At 35.0% G+C, this 12,910-nt stretch overlaps 1 protein-coding gene across 1 annotated transcript; it reads right to left on the minus strand.

The window, feature by feature from the left end:
• Nucleotides 1-2,490: 2,490 nt before the first annotated feature.
• LOC113734957 (uncharacterized) lies at nucleotides 2,491-12,543 on the minus strand. The gene is made up of 7 exons (XM_027261746.2): nucleotides 11,938-12,543; nucleotides 10,248-10,347; nucleotides 8,701-8,763; nucleotides 7,830-7,881; nucleotides 5,613-5,695; nucleotides 4,342-4,403; nucleotides 2,491-2,885 (listed from the first exon to the last, which is right to left on the minus strand). The coding sequence occupies exons 1-7, from the start codon at nucleotides 12,300-12,302 to the stop codon at nucleotides 2,777-2,779; spliced, it is 834 nt and encodes a 277-aa protein (XP_027117547.1). The 5' UTR covers nucleotides 12,303-12,543; the 3' UTR covers nucleotides 2,491-2,776.
• Nucleotides 12,544-12,910: the final 367 nt, after the last annotated feature.

The following is a 12,910-nucleotide window of genomic DNA, read 5'->3' on the forward strand; positions in this document are numbered from 1 at the left end:
TCCAGACTCACGCAATCCTCAGTGACTCTAGACCCAAGGGGGGCTAGTGTAGTGGGGCAAATCCGCACGTGACACGTGTCAGCTCGGCCAACTACGTGTACCAGGTCGACCAAAGGGAGACCTCACGTCGAGCGCACATCAGTTCGGCAGGGAGATACTAGCTCGGCCATAACGGTTGTTCCCTATGGTGGGCCTCATGGGCCGCCGTCTCCGAACTTGTAGGAGGCGCCGCCCAAAACCCTAAGAAGACTCCAAACCCTAAGGGGACTCTGACTCCTACAAGGAAACTACAACCCATTCTGCCCTATATAAACCACATCTAAAGGTAACACAAGGTACGCATACACAAGTACTCTAGACTATTACTTTGTGGACAAGCTTGACTGACTTGACCGTCGGAGTTATTTCAGGGACGCCGGTCCCGCCATTCCCCTCTCTTCACAGGACTTTTAGCTCGGCTCATCCTCTCAGGTCGGTTGTGCCTGACCAGCTCGGCTCGCAACTGCTCAGCTCGGATTCGGTTTTTGGCAGTCGCATCAGTTGGCTTTATTGAGTTGCGTGGGATAAAGCTACTGCAAGATCTGCTTTTTGGGGGAAGTCAATATTGCGAGCAAATGATACCATGGGAGAAGTGGTCAAAAGAACTCACTGGATGGAGCTCTTCGACGGCGAGGAATCGAAGAGGGGAATTGCTTAGGCTAGAACAGCAAATGGAGAAGGAAAAGTCAAGTGGAGTTCTGCCGAAGAGAATTGGGCGTGAAATACCCGTTATTTTACATTTTGGGCTTAAACGATGTCGTTTGTATACAGTGATCAGTGTATACAAATGAAATACAATGTTGACTTGGGGGTTGTTTTTTGACTACAAAAACAATAATTCAAAAATTTTGGGGATCCAAACGGAATAAAAAGTTTTTTCTAAAAATGTGAGGGATCAATTTAGCAATTTTCCCTAAAAATTAATACGTTAGGCCTCTTGCAGAATATTTTTTAGACCTTCTATAATTACAAATCCTTACACTTGAGGTGAAACTCCAACAAATTATAGCTCCAAGTCCAAGGAGATTGAATGGATATTAGAGAACAAAGGACATGGTATGTGTTGGTGGAGTTGTACATGAGAAGAAAAATACCTTACCATGTGAACTCTTTTGAAATTTATTTACTAGGTGATTACAACTTTGTTCTGAGATTAAATGACCATGATAATTTCTTTTGTCCACACAGGAACATATTGTATGTGATGATTTCATTTATTGGCTCTGGTCACATTTTTGTTTAAATTTTTCGTATTCTAGCATTGTGTTACAAATTGTTGTGTGAGTTGTCCTATAAAAAGTTACATAAAAAGTTCTCACCCCTAACTAAACAATGGAAAGAACTCTAAAAGCCCTTCCCTGTCCAATTCAAGATTAATATACACAAAAACTTGGGAAAGTTTCTTGTATGAACTTGTCTAAGGTTAATCTTTGGATGGTTATTTGTAATGGCCCAAGATTTTAAAAAGAAAGTTTAAACAATCAAAATTGGATTTGAACAAAAAATATAGAAAGGTTTCAATCCACTCCTAACTAGCAGGCTCAAAATTCGAGTTCTGAGTTTGCCAATGGGAAGAACTCTAAAAGCCCTTCCCTCTTCAATTCAAGATTAATATACACAAAAACTTGGGAAAGTTTCTTGTATGAACTTGTCTAAGATTAATTTTGGGTAGTTATTTGTAATCAGCCAATATTTTAAAAAGAAAGTTTAAACAATCAAAATTGGACTTGAACAAAAATAATAGAAAGGGTTCAATCCACGTGGACCAGATGATTGCATGGTATATCTATACATCTATACAACATACAATATATGAAGGGAAATAGTTGGAGTGGGTGTAACATTTTTTATACCATCATTTAAATTTTCAATTTTATCATTAGAAAAATTAATCTTACTTTAATCTCCTAATGACATTTGCCAAGATAACCAATTATAACTACCAAAATATCTATTATTTTATTGGCAAAATATATATGATTAATGAAAATTTTATATAAATTTTTTTTGTGTAAAACAAAATTTATATATTCATGAAAAGTAATGATTATTTCTGAATTGCTCAGACATTGAATGTGTCCTTAACACGCATATACGTGTCAACCGCAATGGACTTACATTTGTTATGTAAAGTAGAAGAGGAAGAAGAGTTCTTTAATAATTGATAATTATCTTTTTTATCGTTCTGATGCTTTATGCTTTATTCATATGATGAACTGAACAAACAACCACGATCCACAGCAAGAAGAATTCATCAGCTAATGGCAAATAAGATGAACTGAGCTCATCAGCTGATCCAACATAAACATATCCAATACTTTGTAAACAAAAAGCAGGGAAAAAAAAAGCTATTTGGGATAAATTCATCTAAATGTCCAATCGTTGCCTATTCTAAAGTGAGCCTAAGCAAGAATTAGTGTTAATATGGGGTTCAGAACAAACTACAAGCCATTGAGCTGAAATTTCATGGATAAATTAACAAGTATACCTGTATAACTACAAAAAATATGGACATGAAACAGGTTTAGTTGTTTCAATCAGCAAACCCAAAACAGAACAAAAACTAATCTGATCTTCATACTTCAGTTAAACATGATCTCATTCACAGCGTTGCTAGCTGACAAAATTGCTGAGGTACTAAATCCACCTCTTTTTATCTACTATGGCTTTGCTTGAAGAGTTAAGATGTCTCAAAACAGAATGGTCAGCACCGCTTCTGAAAAAATGCAGCAAATCCTCATTGCATTGGGTGAGTTGAATGGGGAAGGATGGAATTGGCTAGGTGTTCATTCACCTTTACTGGAAGTGCTGGCATTTGCTTCATCATGTAGGGTGGCTCATTGATCCTGCAAATGAGTAAATTAATAGATAGTTTCTCTTTCGTAGCAGGAAGGTATTGCATTGTCAAGATATGCCACATGGAGATGTTATTGCGAATCACATCCTACCGAGTAAGTTAAGTCCTCCCTTGTCTGCTGAGTACTAGATAGGATTGGTGGTGGTGCACCGCGTATGCAACACTAGGCATATCTTGACTATCTATAGGATAATTATCATGGAGAATCGAACTTATGTAATACTTAAAAGGAGGCAAAAAATGCAATCTGATTGTTCTTCTTACAATGGTCGTATGTCACAAAACTGGAAAGCAGTGTTAATTTAAGCTCCACAAATTTGATATAACGTTAGATAGCAACCAATGTATCCCTAATAGAAAGATGTAAGCTGATTTAAGCAAACTCTCTATGATGACTGAAAATCCAAGCCAACATAATTGATTGTATGACCCTATGGAAGTTATGATTTGTATCTTGCACACTACCAAGTAACCTATGAATACAGCAGGCTGTCGCCAAAAGGGTAGCCTATGTACCAATTAAGAGAGTAAGGACATTTGTGCTGATGGTAATACCTTGAAACCTCTGGATATTACCCCTCAAGGTGGAGGGAGTTTACCACAAGCTCTAATCAAGAATATATCTTGCTTTATAGCCCTCAGAAGCTTTACTAAATGACTTAATAACTCTCTTGAGGTTCTTCTTCAGACTACTGTCCATAGACAAAATTTACAAGCAAATTGCATTCAAACCAATATGACACCAGATAATTTACAATTAGAAACTAATCATGCTTAGTACGAGTTAGATCAGAACATTCATATACTGCATGTATCAAGAACAATGTTTATCCTAGTCTTCCGGGATAAGTTGACACCAACATGATAAGATACCATCCATACATCTTTGATTTATAATGCCCAATTAAACCCTTGAGCTTTCAGTGTGTGTCATTTAGTAACTGGTGGATTACCAAAATCCGAGCATTTATCCAAAGAAATTGGTAATTAAGCTGAATATTACATCCAACAATTACATGAATGAGGACTATCCATCAATCACCTTCCCCACAATTATATACAATGTGACAGCTCTATAAATACACTAAGCCACAAGGAAGAATGGGTAAACAGATAATGGCATATGTAAAATGCAAAATAATGAACATTTATGACGGTACATTGTCGTGACCTATATGGACATCTGTTTGGTCCTAATATGGCGTCAGTTTCTAAAACATTCACTTGGCAATCTTCTATCTTATGACCCTTACAAGGGAAAGATAAATATCAGGCGCAAGAACAGTGAAAACATTACAAAGGGAAGAATATTTCCAAAACCACACAATAGAGATTCATTCAGAAAATTGTAAATGAAAATACATATTGAGATGCACTTGTAAAGACAGAGGGCTTTCTGGAAAACTGAAAAATGGAAAGCAGCATGTAAAGATTGTTTTTCGTACCTCTTCAAGATCTGGGAGATGTTATCGCGGGCTTGACAGAAAATACCAATGTTGTTGTGCATCTGAAAATGGGGAGAGAGAGAGAGAGAGATGTCATATAATGTGATCTGGAATAGGCAAGTAGAAAGCAACAGTGACTCAATGTTACACATAATTTTCCTCCCTCTCTCAGCATATTACTGTAACATTTGTATAAAGTTCATTTGACACCCAAAATGTCAATAAACAAGTTGTAACTGCATAAGTTCCAGAAGATATGAATGAGTAGGACAGTATGTATACATGTGAAATCATAAACGGTGAAAGCTTTTTGTTACCATATGTATATTACATACATATATGACTCTATACTGTTAAGAATGTTTTTTAAAAAGGTTAAAACTGCATTACTTGCCAAGTTGATAAACTTTATTACTTACAATTCCTATAAGCCATAACAATTTCATAAGAACTTGGGTTTCTGCTAACCAAGCAACTTAATGGAGCTTAACCATAGATATAAAGATTTGGCCAAGTTATTAGAAGTCCAGAATCTGAAAGCTTGTACCTAACTACCTGTTGGAGCCTAAACCAATTAAGCCAAATTCTTGTGGTACACAACCCAAAGCCTTGGAAACAATGTATGTTATCCACATTTCTCTGCATGAGCTATATCTCTAGGGTATTACAATCAGCCACAACCATCAAACAAAAATTCTCATTGCTGCAGCCAATGAAAAGCCATTCTTTCTGTGTTCCAAGATCAGACTAGGCTACTCTATTACCTGCTTTGGCAACTAAACTGTTCGAGCCTAAGCCATTTTTCCAAAGTGCCCAAGTCCAAAATTTGCTGGTAGAACAAAACTCAAGGTCTTAAATACCAATAAAAAAAACCTCCGATGCAATGTAGGGAAAAGTGCACGTTGTACTTTTATTAACACCAATAAGAAATTTACATCATAATCAAAATCCTTTTTAGTACAATAATCAAATCTTACCAGATTTTGCGCAAAGGATCATAAACCCCTTACATCATGTGCGAAGACAGATTCATGAAAACAATCTAACAAATTAAGTTGGTATATATATTTGACTGGCACAAGTTCAACGAAGATTTCTTTGACTTATACAAGACTGCATTTACAAGGTAAACTTTTTATCTCTTAAAAGAGATGAGAATATTCATATACAATCACAGGTGATAAAAGTATCTATCCCTATAAATATGTGGTTTCTTGGATGCTTTGTAGATGACATGAACTGAAATAAAACTAAATGGGAAAGCAATTCACCTGATAAGTGGCTAAATTTGCAGATATCTGGTCAAAGGCCCGAGCATTCTGTCGAAGTAGCTCTTGTGTAACACCATCAATGGCTGGCAAGAACACAAAATATTTGCTGGTTGATCAACATCATAACACTAGGATAAACAAACATGTAACACATTTACTATTGAAGATCTATATTCCTCATATCTTCAAACCCATTATACATTTTTCAGTGATAAGATCAACTTAAGGCATGATGAAATAGAAAGAGTTTCACAGATAGCAATTGTAAAGCAATACAGTCCTTTAGCCAGTGTCAACTGAACATCTTAAAAGGCACAAAATAATCTTTTTGTTTTTAGTGCCATTCTTAAAAGGCACAACTGGCAGTATGTGATGCCATTCTGAAGCGTGAGATGTTTTCCAAAACCTTTTGGGGATACTCATCAAATCATTGATTAAACATTATGGACTGAATCCAACTTAATGTTTGAATGTCATGCCTAAGGCTGCTTATAATTTCTCTACAATAATGAGGAACTATAGAAATGTCATAATGTTTGAATGTCATGCCTAAGGCTGCTTATAATTTCTCTAGAATAATGAGGAACTATAGAAATGTCAGAATATTATGGCTCGTCCCAGCATGTGGCACAAACAGCTAAACAAGGTTCTACAAAAGCTGAAAAGTAATGATAACCAAAGAAAAAACAATAAGCAGAAGTATACAGCAAAAACATATGTAATGGTAACGTGTTTCTCAAGCATTTAAAATTTTGTATTATACAATGCTTGCTTCAACTTTTCCAACCATGATTAGTTGTCTGTTCCAACTATATGGACTTTGTTAAAGATATGGACTTTTACCTTTACCAATCTAATAAAATGCCTTATGAAAAATAAGTTTGTTTTTATGAACCTAAACATGCTTCTGACAATGATTTTTTTTTTTTAAATGTGGATCCAGCCACCACATATGGCATTCTAATACTGTATCTTAACATTTGCATTTGGAAAAGTGATACCTTATAACCTGGACACTGTCTCCAGCCAGTATATCTCCTATGCTACTTTTAAATTCTCAAGTGTGGTTTTGTCTCAGTTTCATTCCTTTTTCCTACTCATATTGCCTATTTCTAACACAGAAATATCGCAGAACTCTTGCAGTCATTCAATACCAGCAATTTACTTCAAAATCATGCCATTAATTGAAAATCAAACGACAAACATATACTGTTTTGGTTAGGTGCACAACTAGGAACCATAAGATGTCTGAAGTCTACAAAGATTTCTAATAGAGAAGACAGAATTTTAACATCTATTGAATTAGTTGCTTAGATGAATACATGTAGTGTATCTGTATGAGGTATTTCTACAGAGGGTGGTGCTTAAAACTAATTTAGATTAATACGTGTCTGAGGATCGCTTGACCCGCATATGATCCAGTTATGCATCTTATCAGTACAACAATATAGAGACACTGAACCTCAACTCATGAAACAGGATAAGCATCGTGGGTAGCAAGCTGCTCTCAATGTTGAACCTTTCTTTTCAACCTTTTCTCTTTGTGTTGGTGATTCTAGTTTTATTACATATGGTGTAATCAGAATTTTATCCACAGATCCAGAAAGTCATCAGTCTTCCTATGTACTTTCCACAGTTGTTAGAATTTTAAAAATTTGGTCACATCACTCAAATAACTTACGTTAACTTTTATAGTGTATGATGTCTAGAGAAATAATCCCACTCTGACTCGAACAATATGATATATATTGTATCTGCTTTCTGTCCTTTCTGCCACATCCCACTTTCACTTTTCCTACATATCACCTCAAACTAGAGTACAAAATGAATGTGGGCCAACTTTTAGATTGTGTTCACAAATAATATTCCTTAAAAAGCATATAGTTAGTTTCTGGATTTTCCATTGGCTTACTTCTGCATCAAATAATGTTCCATAACACATTTTCCACCGAACATATTTAAGGGAAAAATAGTGTATCAAACTTCAGCACTCAGCAATTCATTTTCAAACATAAGATGCCAAAGAAAAACAGACAAAGTCACAAGATATTCTTCACCCAAAGCAGTATATGCTCAATAAGATTCAATATATGTCCTTGTAAAGTCAATCACAATCAGAATATGCTTTAGGAATAATATTATTATATATCCAAACATTGCAAGAGATTCCAAAAGCAATCTTATTAGTAACCACTCCTTGAGCATATGGAAGAAAACCTGGTTGCATCAGTGCCTGAGATGACATTGCTGAAGGATCAGTTGCTCTTTCCTGAGAAAAGAATGTAAGAAAATTCTTGAGTCTCTGCTAGTCCATAAAAGTGAACATGACAATGAAGTGCAGGGAAAATAAGCCCATTATTGTAGCCTTAAACAGTTTTTTGTAATTCTGAAATAAGTAGGAGGAGAACAATATAAGGGTAATCCTACAAGAGATATTGCTATCCTTGACATGCCAGTTAGAGTGAATCAGATACTAATACCTTAAGCTGAGCTCATCACAAACACTTTACTGGACATCCTATCCGTAGTACACTGTTCGATTTCATATATTCTTGTTTATAGCTTCAGCATGCCAACTTCAAAATTTACCCTTACAAATAACTTCTATGAACCATGAAATATATCTAGCCATACATGTTACCTTGCATTTACAGATATTCAGTCGCTCAATTAGCTCAGACATGAGGACCCCTTAAAACAGATTGTGTAAATAATATGCTACTCATTTATTATGTGTAGAAAAGAATCAAAGTACAAGGATGCTGTAGCTAAATGAAAAAATAAATAAATAAAAATATTACACACACACACACACATATATGCATGAACAATTTTTTTTGTTGTATTATGTTCTTGCATTTGCTTCGTGTCAAAATGCCAGGACCAGAACTATTATGAGTTTGTTTGACACTCTTCCGATGCAGCAAACACACTCTTCTTGGAAGATACACAATCTTCTCTGATCTCATTTCAACTTAGTCAACGAGGCTTTTTCATTTACTGCTTTGTGCTTTAGATATTCTTCACGGATAAATTTTTTTATTGCATTTAACACGCATATTTAATTCTTAAATACAAGAGTTCTTACCTTTCTTTCCTTACTTTTCCTCAAACTAAGATCGTCTTTTCTTCTCCTGCTGAAATCTCTTTTCTGGATATAAATGCATAGTTAAAATATAAATAAGAAGCATCAAGCACTAAAATGAAATGTCAAAAAGAAATTAAGAGCTTGAATCTGAAAATCAATCATGGTAATAATTATGGTAATTGATGATGCACTTAAAAGTCCAATTGAGTACGAGAAAGAGTAAGAGGCAGATATGAAAACTACTCAGTATTCCTTCAGAATCAGAAAGGGACTGGAGAAAGAATGACAACTATATAAAAGTTGTTGAAAGAAGTAATGAAATTTTGAATCAGAAACACTAAGTGTTCCTTTATCAATAATCCTGATGAGTAGGAGAAGAGTCATTGGAGAGGTAGTGGCTTTGTATAGTGATGGGTAATCAGGGATACAATCCCCTGATATAAAGGTATAGTCATAAATGTGCTTATTTCTGAGTAAACAGGGTGCCTCACAGTTTAGCACCATTAGGAAATGAGATAAGAACATGCCTTTGTCAAAGCAATAGCTTAACAAAAAATGGAAAAGCACTGAACTAAACATATAACAGTGTAACCATTAGAAATAGGAGCATAAGTCATGAAATGAGAAATTAGAAGAACAAAAAGTGGGACATCAAAGACACATTAAAAAGTTTAATCTCTCTTAAGATGTAACTGTAGAACAAGGCACAAAAAATAATTTTAAACTTCATGTTTGTTACTCAATTACCAGAAATTTCATATAATTAAGGGGCACTTATATGTAATACAAAATGGTCTTATAAAGCAATAGCATCAGAAAGAATTGAAAAGCCAGCATTTAAGCATCCAACACAGCCCAACATAGCTCAGCCAAGACATCAAAAAGATGGGATACAAGAAAGAAAGAAATTGGCTATTAGAGTCAGTCAATCAACTCTTTTGACTTGAATGTTTTATTACTTAGTATCACCATCGTTGATTTACCTATTCATCTCAAACCTTAGGCTGTAGGAAAGGAGGCCTAGTTTCTCTTTTAAGTCTTTGTATTGCAGGGCAAAAACTCTTTTAGTATGTTCATAAGTACTACAGCTCAGATTCATGAGTTCAATTCAAATGGGATCAAGTAATGTACAAGGCAGCAGGAAGATTCAACTTTGGAGTTCTTTTTCTTCTTTACTCCCTCATGTCAAACTGAAAGTATGAAACAAAAAGAAATATTCTATAACTTCACTTGTGAGATGCGTATTTGATCGAATTTTTTACAATGTTTAAACTGCTCATCCATCTAAAGTGTAAACATTCAATGCTTTACCAAGCAACAAATGAATGAATTTAAGGCCTGTTCTTCTCTCTAGTTTAGTTCGAACTATCAATGAAGTGAGACTCGCCATCAATTTCAAAACTTTTCCCTAGCAATACCTTTCAGTCCATTCACAAACAATCATATTGGACATTTATATTAGATGGTTTCAACCCTTTGTAAGGCAGAAATAGAAAAATAAAGTCCTCTGGTATGGAAAATAGTTATGGCTTTATAACAACACTTACCGTCATCCATCTGTAGCGTAAAGCAACATCACGGACTGTTTTGTTCTTTAGCAGCACGGCAATCTTTGCATAACGGGCAATGATTGATTCAGCAGCATATCTGCAGAGTATTTAAGCAAACTGAATTTTATACACCTCTCATTCATTAGAAAATAGTGCTTGTGAAATACATGGGTGAACTCCAGCAATAAACAATACAGTACCAAACAGTAGTTAAATCATTTTAGTGAAGTACTAACACTATCCAAAGTTATAAATATGTCTAAGCACAAATAAATAGAATGCTAGATAGTAAATAAGGGAGTCCTTTATCTTGCCAAGCACCAACTATAGAAATGTTAAATTACACCCTCTGCTATGAGTCCATTTATCCCAGAAATCTATCTCCTTCCAAATAGTTTAATAGTTCTTGAACTTGATTTCTTTCCAAATGAGTTAATAGTTCTTGAGGAGCCAAAATTTAGGTTGGACAACTTAGACACAAGAGTGGTAAGTATAGATTTCTAAGAAAACCCGCTAACGAAGTTATTATAAGCATAACGAAAAATCACAAAGGGTGGTGTGCCCACTTGCTAAATTAGTAGCCTTGTGCCGACTTGCTAAATTACATACTTCATTCCATCAGACCCCCTTGTACTCCGTTGATTCTAACAATCAGAACTGATAAAAGAACTGCTTCAAGCACAAAGATACATGTTTGCAGTCATGACAAGGGAGAGGTAGAGGCCAGAAGATATTAGTTTGTCATGATCTAGCTCATATTTGTTGAATTTATTTATAGATAAATATTTTAGTTTCTTTCGAGGTAAAGAACAATTGCTTATAGATTTCTGGTATAATTACTAGATTAATAATTGACTGACCAATCAATCTTCAACTATAGATCCTAAACGTTTCTAAATATACCTTGAAAATGGTCTTAAAATCAACACCAAAATCCACTTTCTATGCTAGATGCAAACTATGAGTGGATCTCGTCTATTTATTGCTATCTTAGGAAAAGCAGACCATAGATGCAAAAGTGTAGTGCACTGATAGTGTGTGATAGGGGAATGGAGCATCATTATTGATTTGCAGCCATATTATAGTAATCAATTTGACAACGTACCTAACTTGATTTTTCTCCCAATCACCAATTGCTAATTGCCAAGTCTAAACTCGTATTAATAAAGTAATTATTATCTAACTCACAGAAATCTGAAAAAATCATATTCTACGGTAGAAGTGATAGAATCCAATGAAATAATCTATCTAAATTTCAGGAATAAAAAAAGGTAAAATTTCATTCATATAATTAAGCAAACGAACAGCAGAAATACAACCTAATCACCTAACTGAAAAGTTAAAAGGAGGAGAAATCTTATGAACCAACAGAAACAGTATGCAATCAAGTGCAAAGAGCCAAAGACGTTCAGAAACAAGAATCATACATCAAATCTATTCCATTTCCAAATTAAAAGCTACAAAATTCTCTTTCAACAAATGTATGAATACTAACTGTCAAAAAATCATCACAAGAATTCAAAGCACCAATCCATCAAGCACAAAAAAGTAACCCAACAAGCAGCACAGAAATTATCAAGAAAAATTTAACCAAAACCAATATTAGACAAAAAACAGAAAAACCCATCTCAAGAAATAAAACATAAATCAAGAAAACGCCCAAAATAATATACATATATAATCTCACGTTTTCAATCCTTCATCAAGTATGGCCTGCTCGTCTGGTGTCCAATCCATTGAAATTCCATGCAGATTAGGCTGGAACCTGGTTGTAGCAGTACTAGTATTATAAGAACTCTCAAGAACTCCTGCTCCAGAAGAAACACCGGAACCTTTCCCATTATTATTAGTATTATACGAACAAACCACAGCTGATGGTGATGCTGCCGCTGCTGATTGTTGAACTACTGATGGTGGTTGTTTTAAGCAGCCGCCACCATGATCAGCGCCACCACCACCGCCACCACTATGATGATGAAGGTAACTCCTAGCTACTGATGCTGCTTCTTGGTGATGTTTCGTCATACTTGATGAATTGTTGCTGGCCATCATCAAAATTCATGCAAGAAAAAGCAGTAAAAAGATTAATATATATTATATTATATGTTTATATGGTTTCTTGGGGTGTGAGTTTCTGTAAAGATTCTGCTGCTATGTGTGTCTGTGAGCGTTTGAGCTGGATGGAAATGGAAGGATGCTTTAAGCCATTAAGGTGGAGAGAGAGAAAGAGAGAGAGAGAGAGAGCGAGAGAGAGATGGGGAGAGGGGAATCTATTGATGGGCACGTAAGAAGTAGTAGTGTTGAAAAGGGAGATTTCTGCAAGTAAACCACTAAGACTCGGAGTAGCCAAAAAAAGAATTGAAGCAAAGCCAAATCTAATGTTTTGGTTGTTTCACTTGTTTGTTTTGATTTTGTGACTGTACGTTTTTGTTGTAACTGGTAACTGTTTGCATTGAATGGGATTCTGGGAATTTATTACTCGTATTTATTACGACTTGTCAGTTTGTAGAATAAATATTCTGCTATTTTGTTGAGTTTTAAAATCAAGAAAACTCTTTAAACACATAAATCATCATCTAAATGTACACATTTATTCCGTATAATTAATTATTAGATTCAGGATGCGTTCGATAAAGATGAATTCTAAAATCTGAAATATG

This window comes from Coffea arabica, chromosome 3c (genome assembly GCF_036785885.1).
Source record: "Coffea arabica cultivar ET-39 chromosome 3c, Coffea Arabica ET-39 HiFi, whole genome shotgun sequence".
In the NCBI taxonomy this organism is placed as follows: Eukaryota; Viridiplantae; Streptophyta; class Magnoliopsida; order Gentianales; family Rubiaceae; genus Coffea; species Coffea arabica.

What these genes read in the sequence shown, in the direction of transcription:
- LOC113734957 (XM_027261746.2), bottom strand. Translation starts at nt 12,302, where the DNA reads ATGATGGCCAGCAACAATTCATCAAGTATGACGAAACATCACCAAGAA. An exon ending in GGAAAAGTAAGGAAAGAAAG is followed by an intron (nt 7,882 to 8,700) that starts GTAAGAACTCTT and finishes TTCTTTTCTCAG; the next exon opens with GAAAGAGCAACTGATCCTTC. An exon ending in TCAGGCACTGATGCAACCAG is followed by an intron (nt 5,696 to 7,829) that starts GTTTTCTTCCAT and finishes TGTTCTTGCCAG; the next exon opens with CCATTGATGGTGTTACACAA.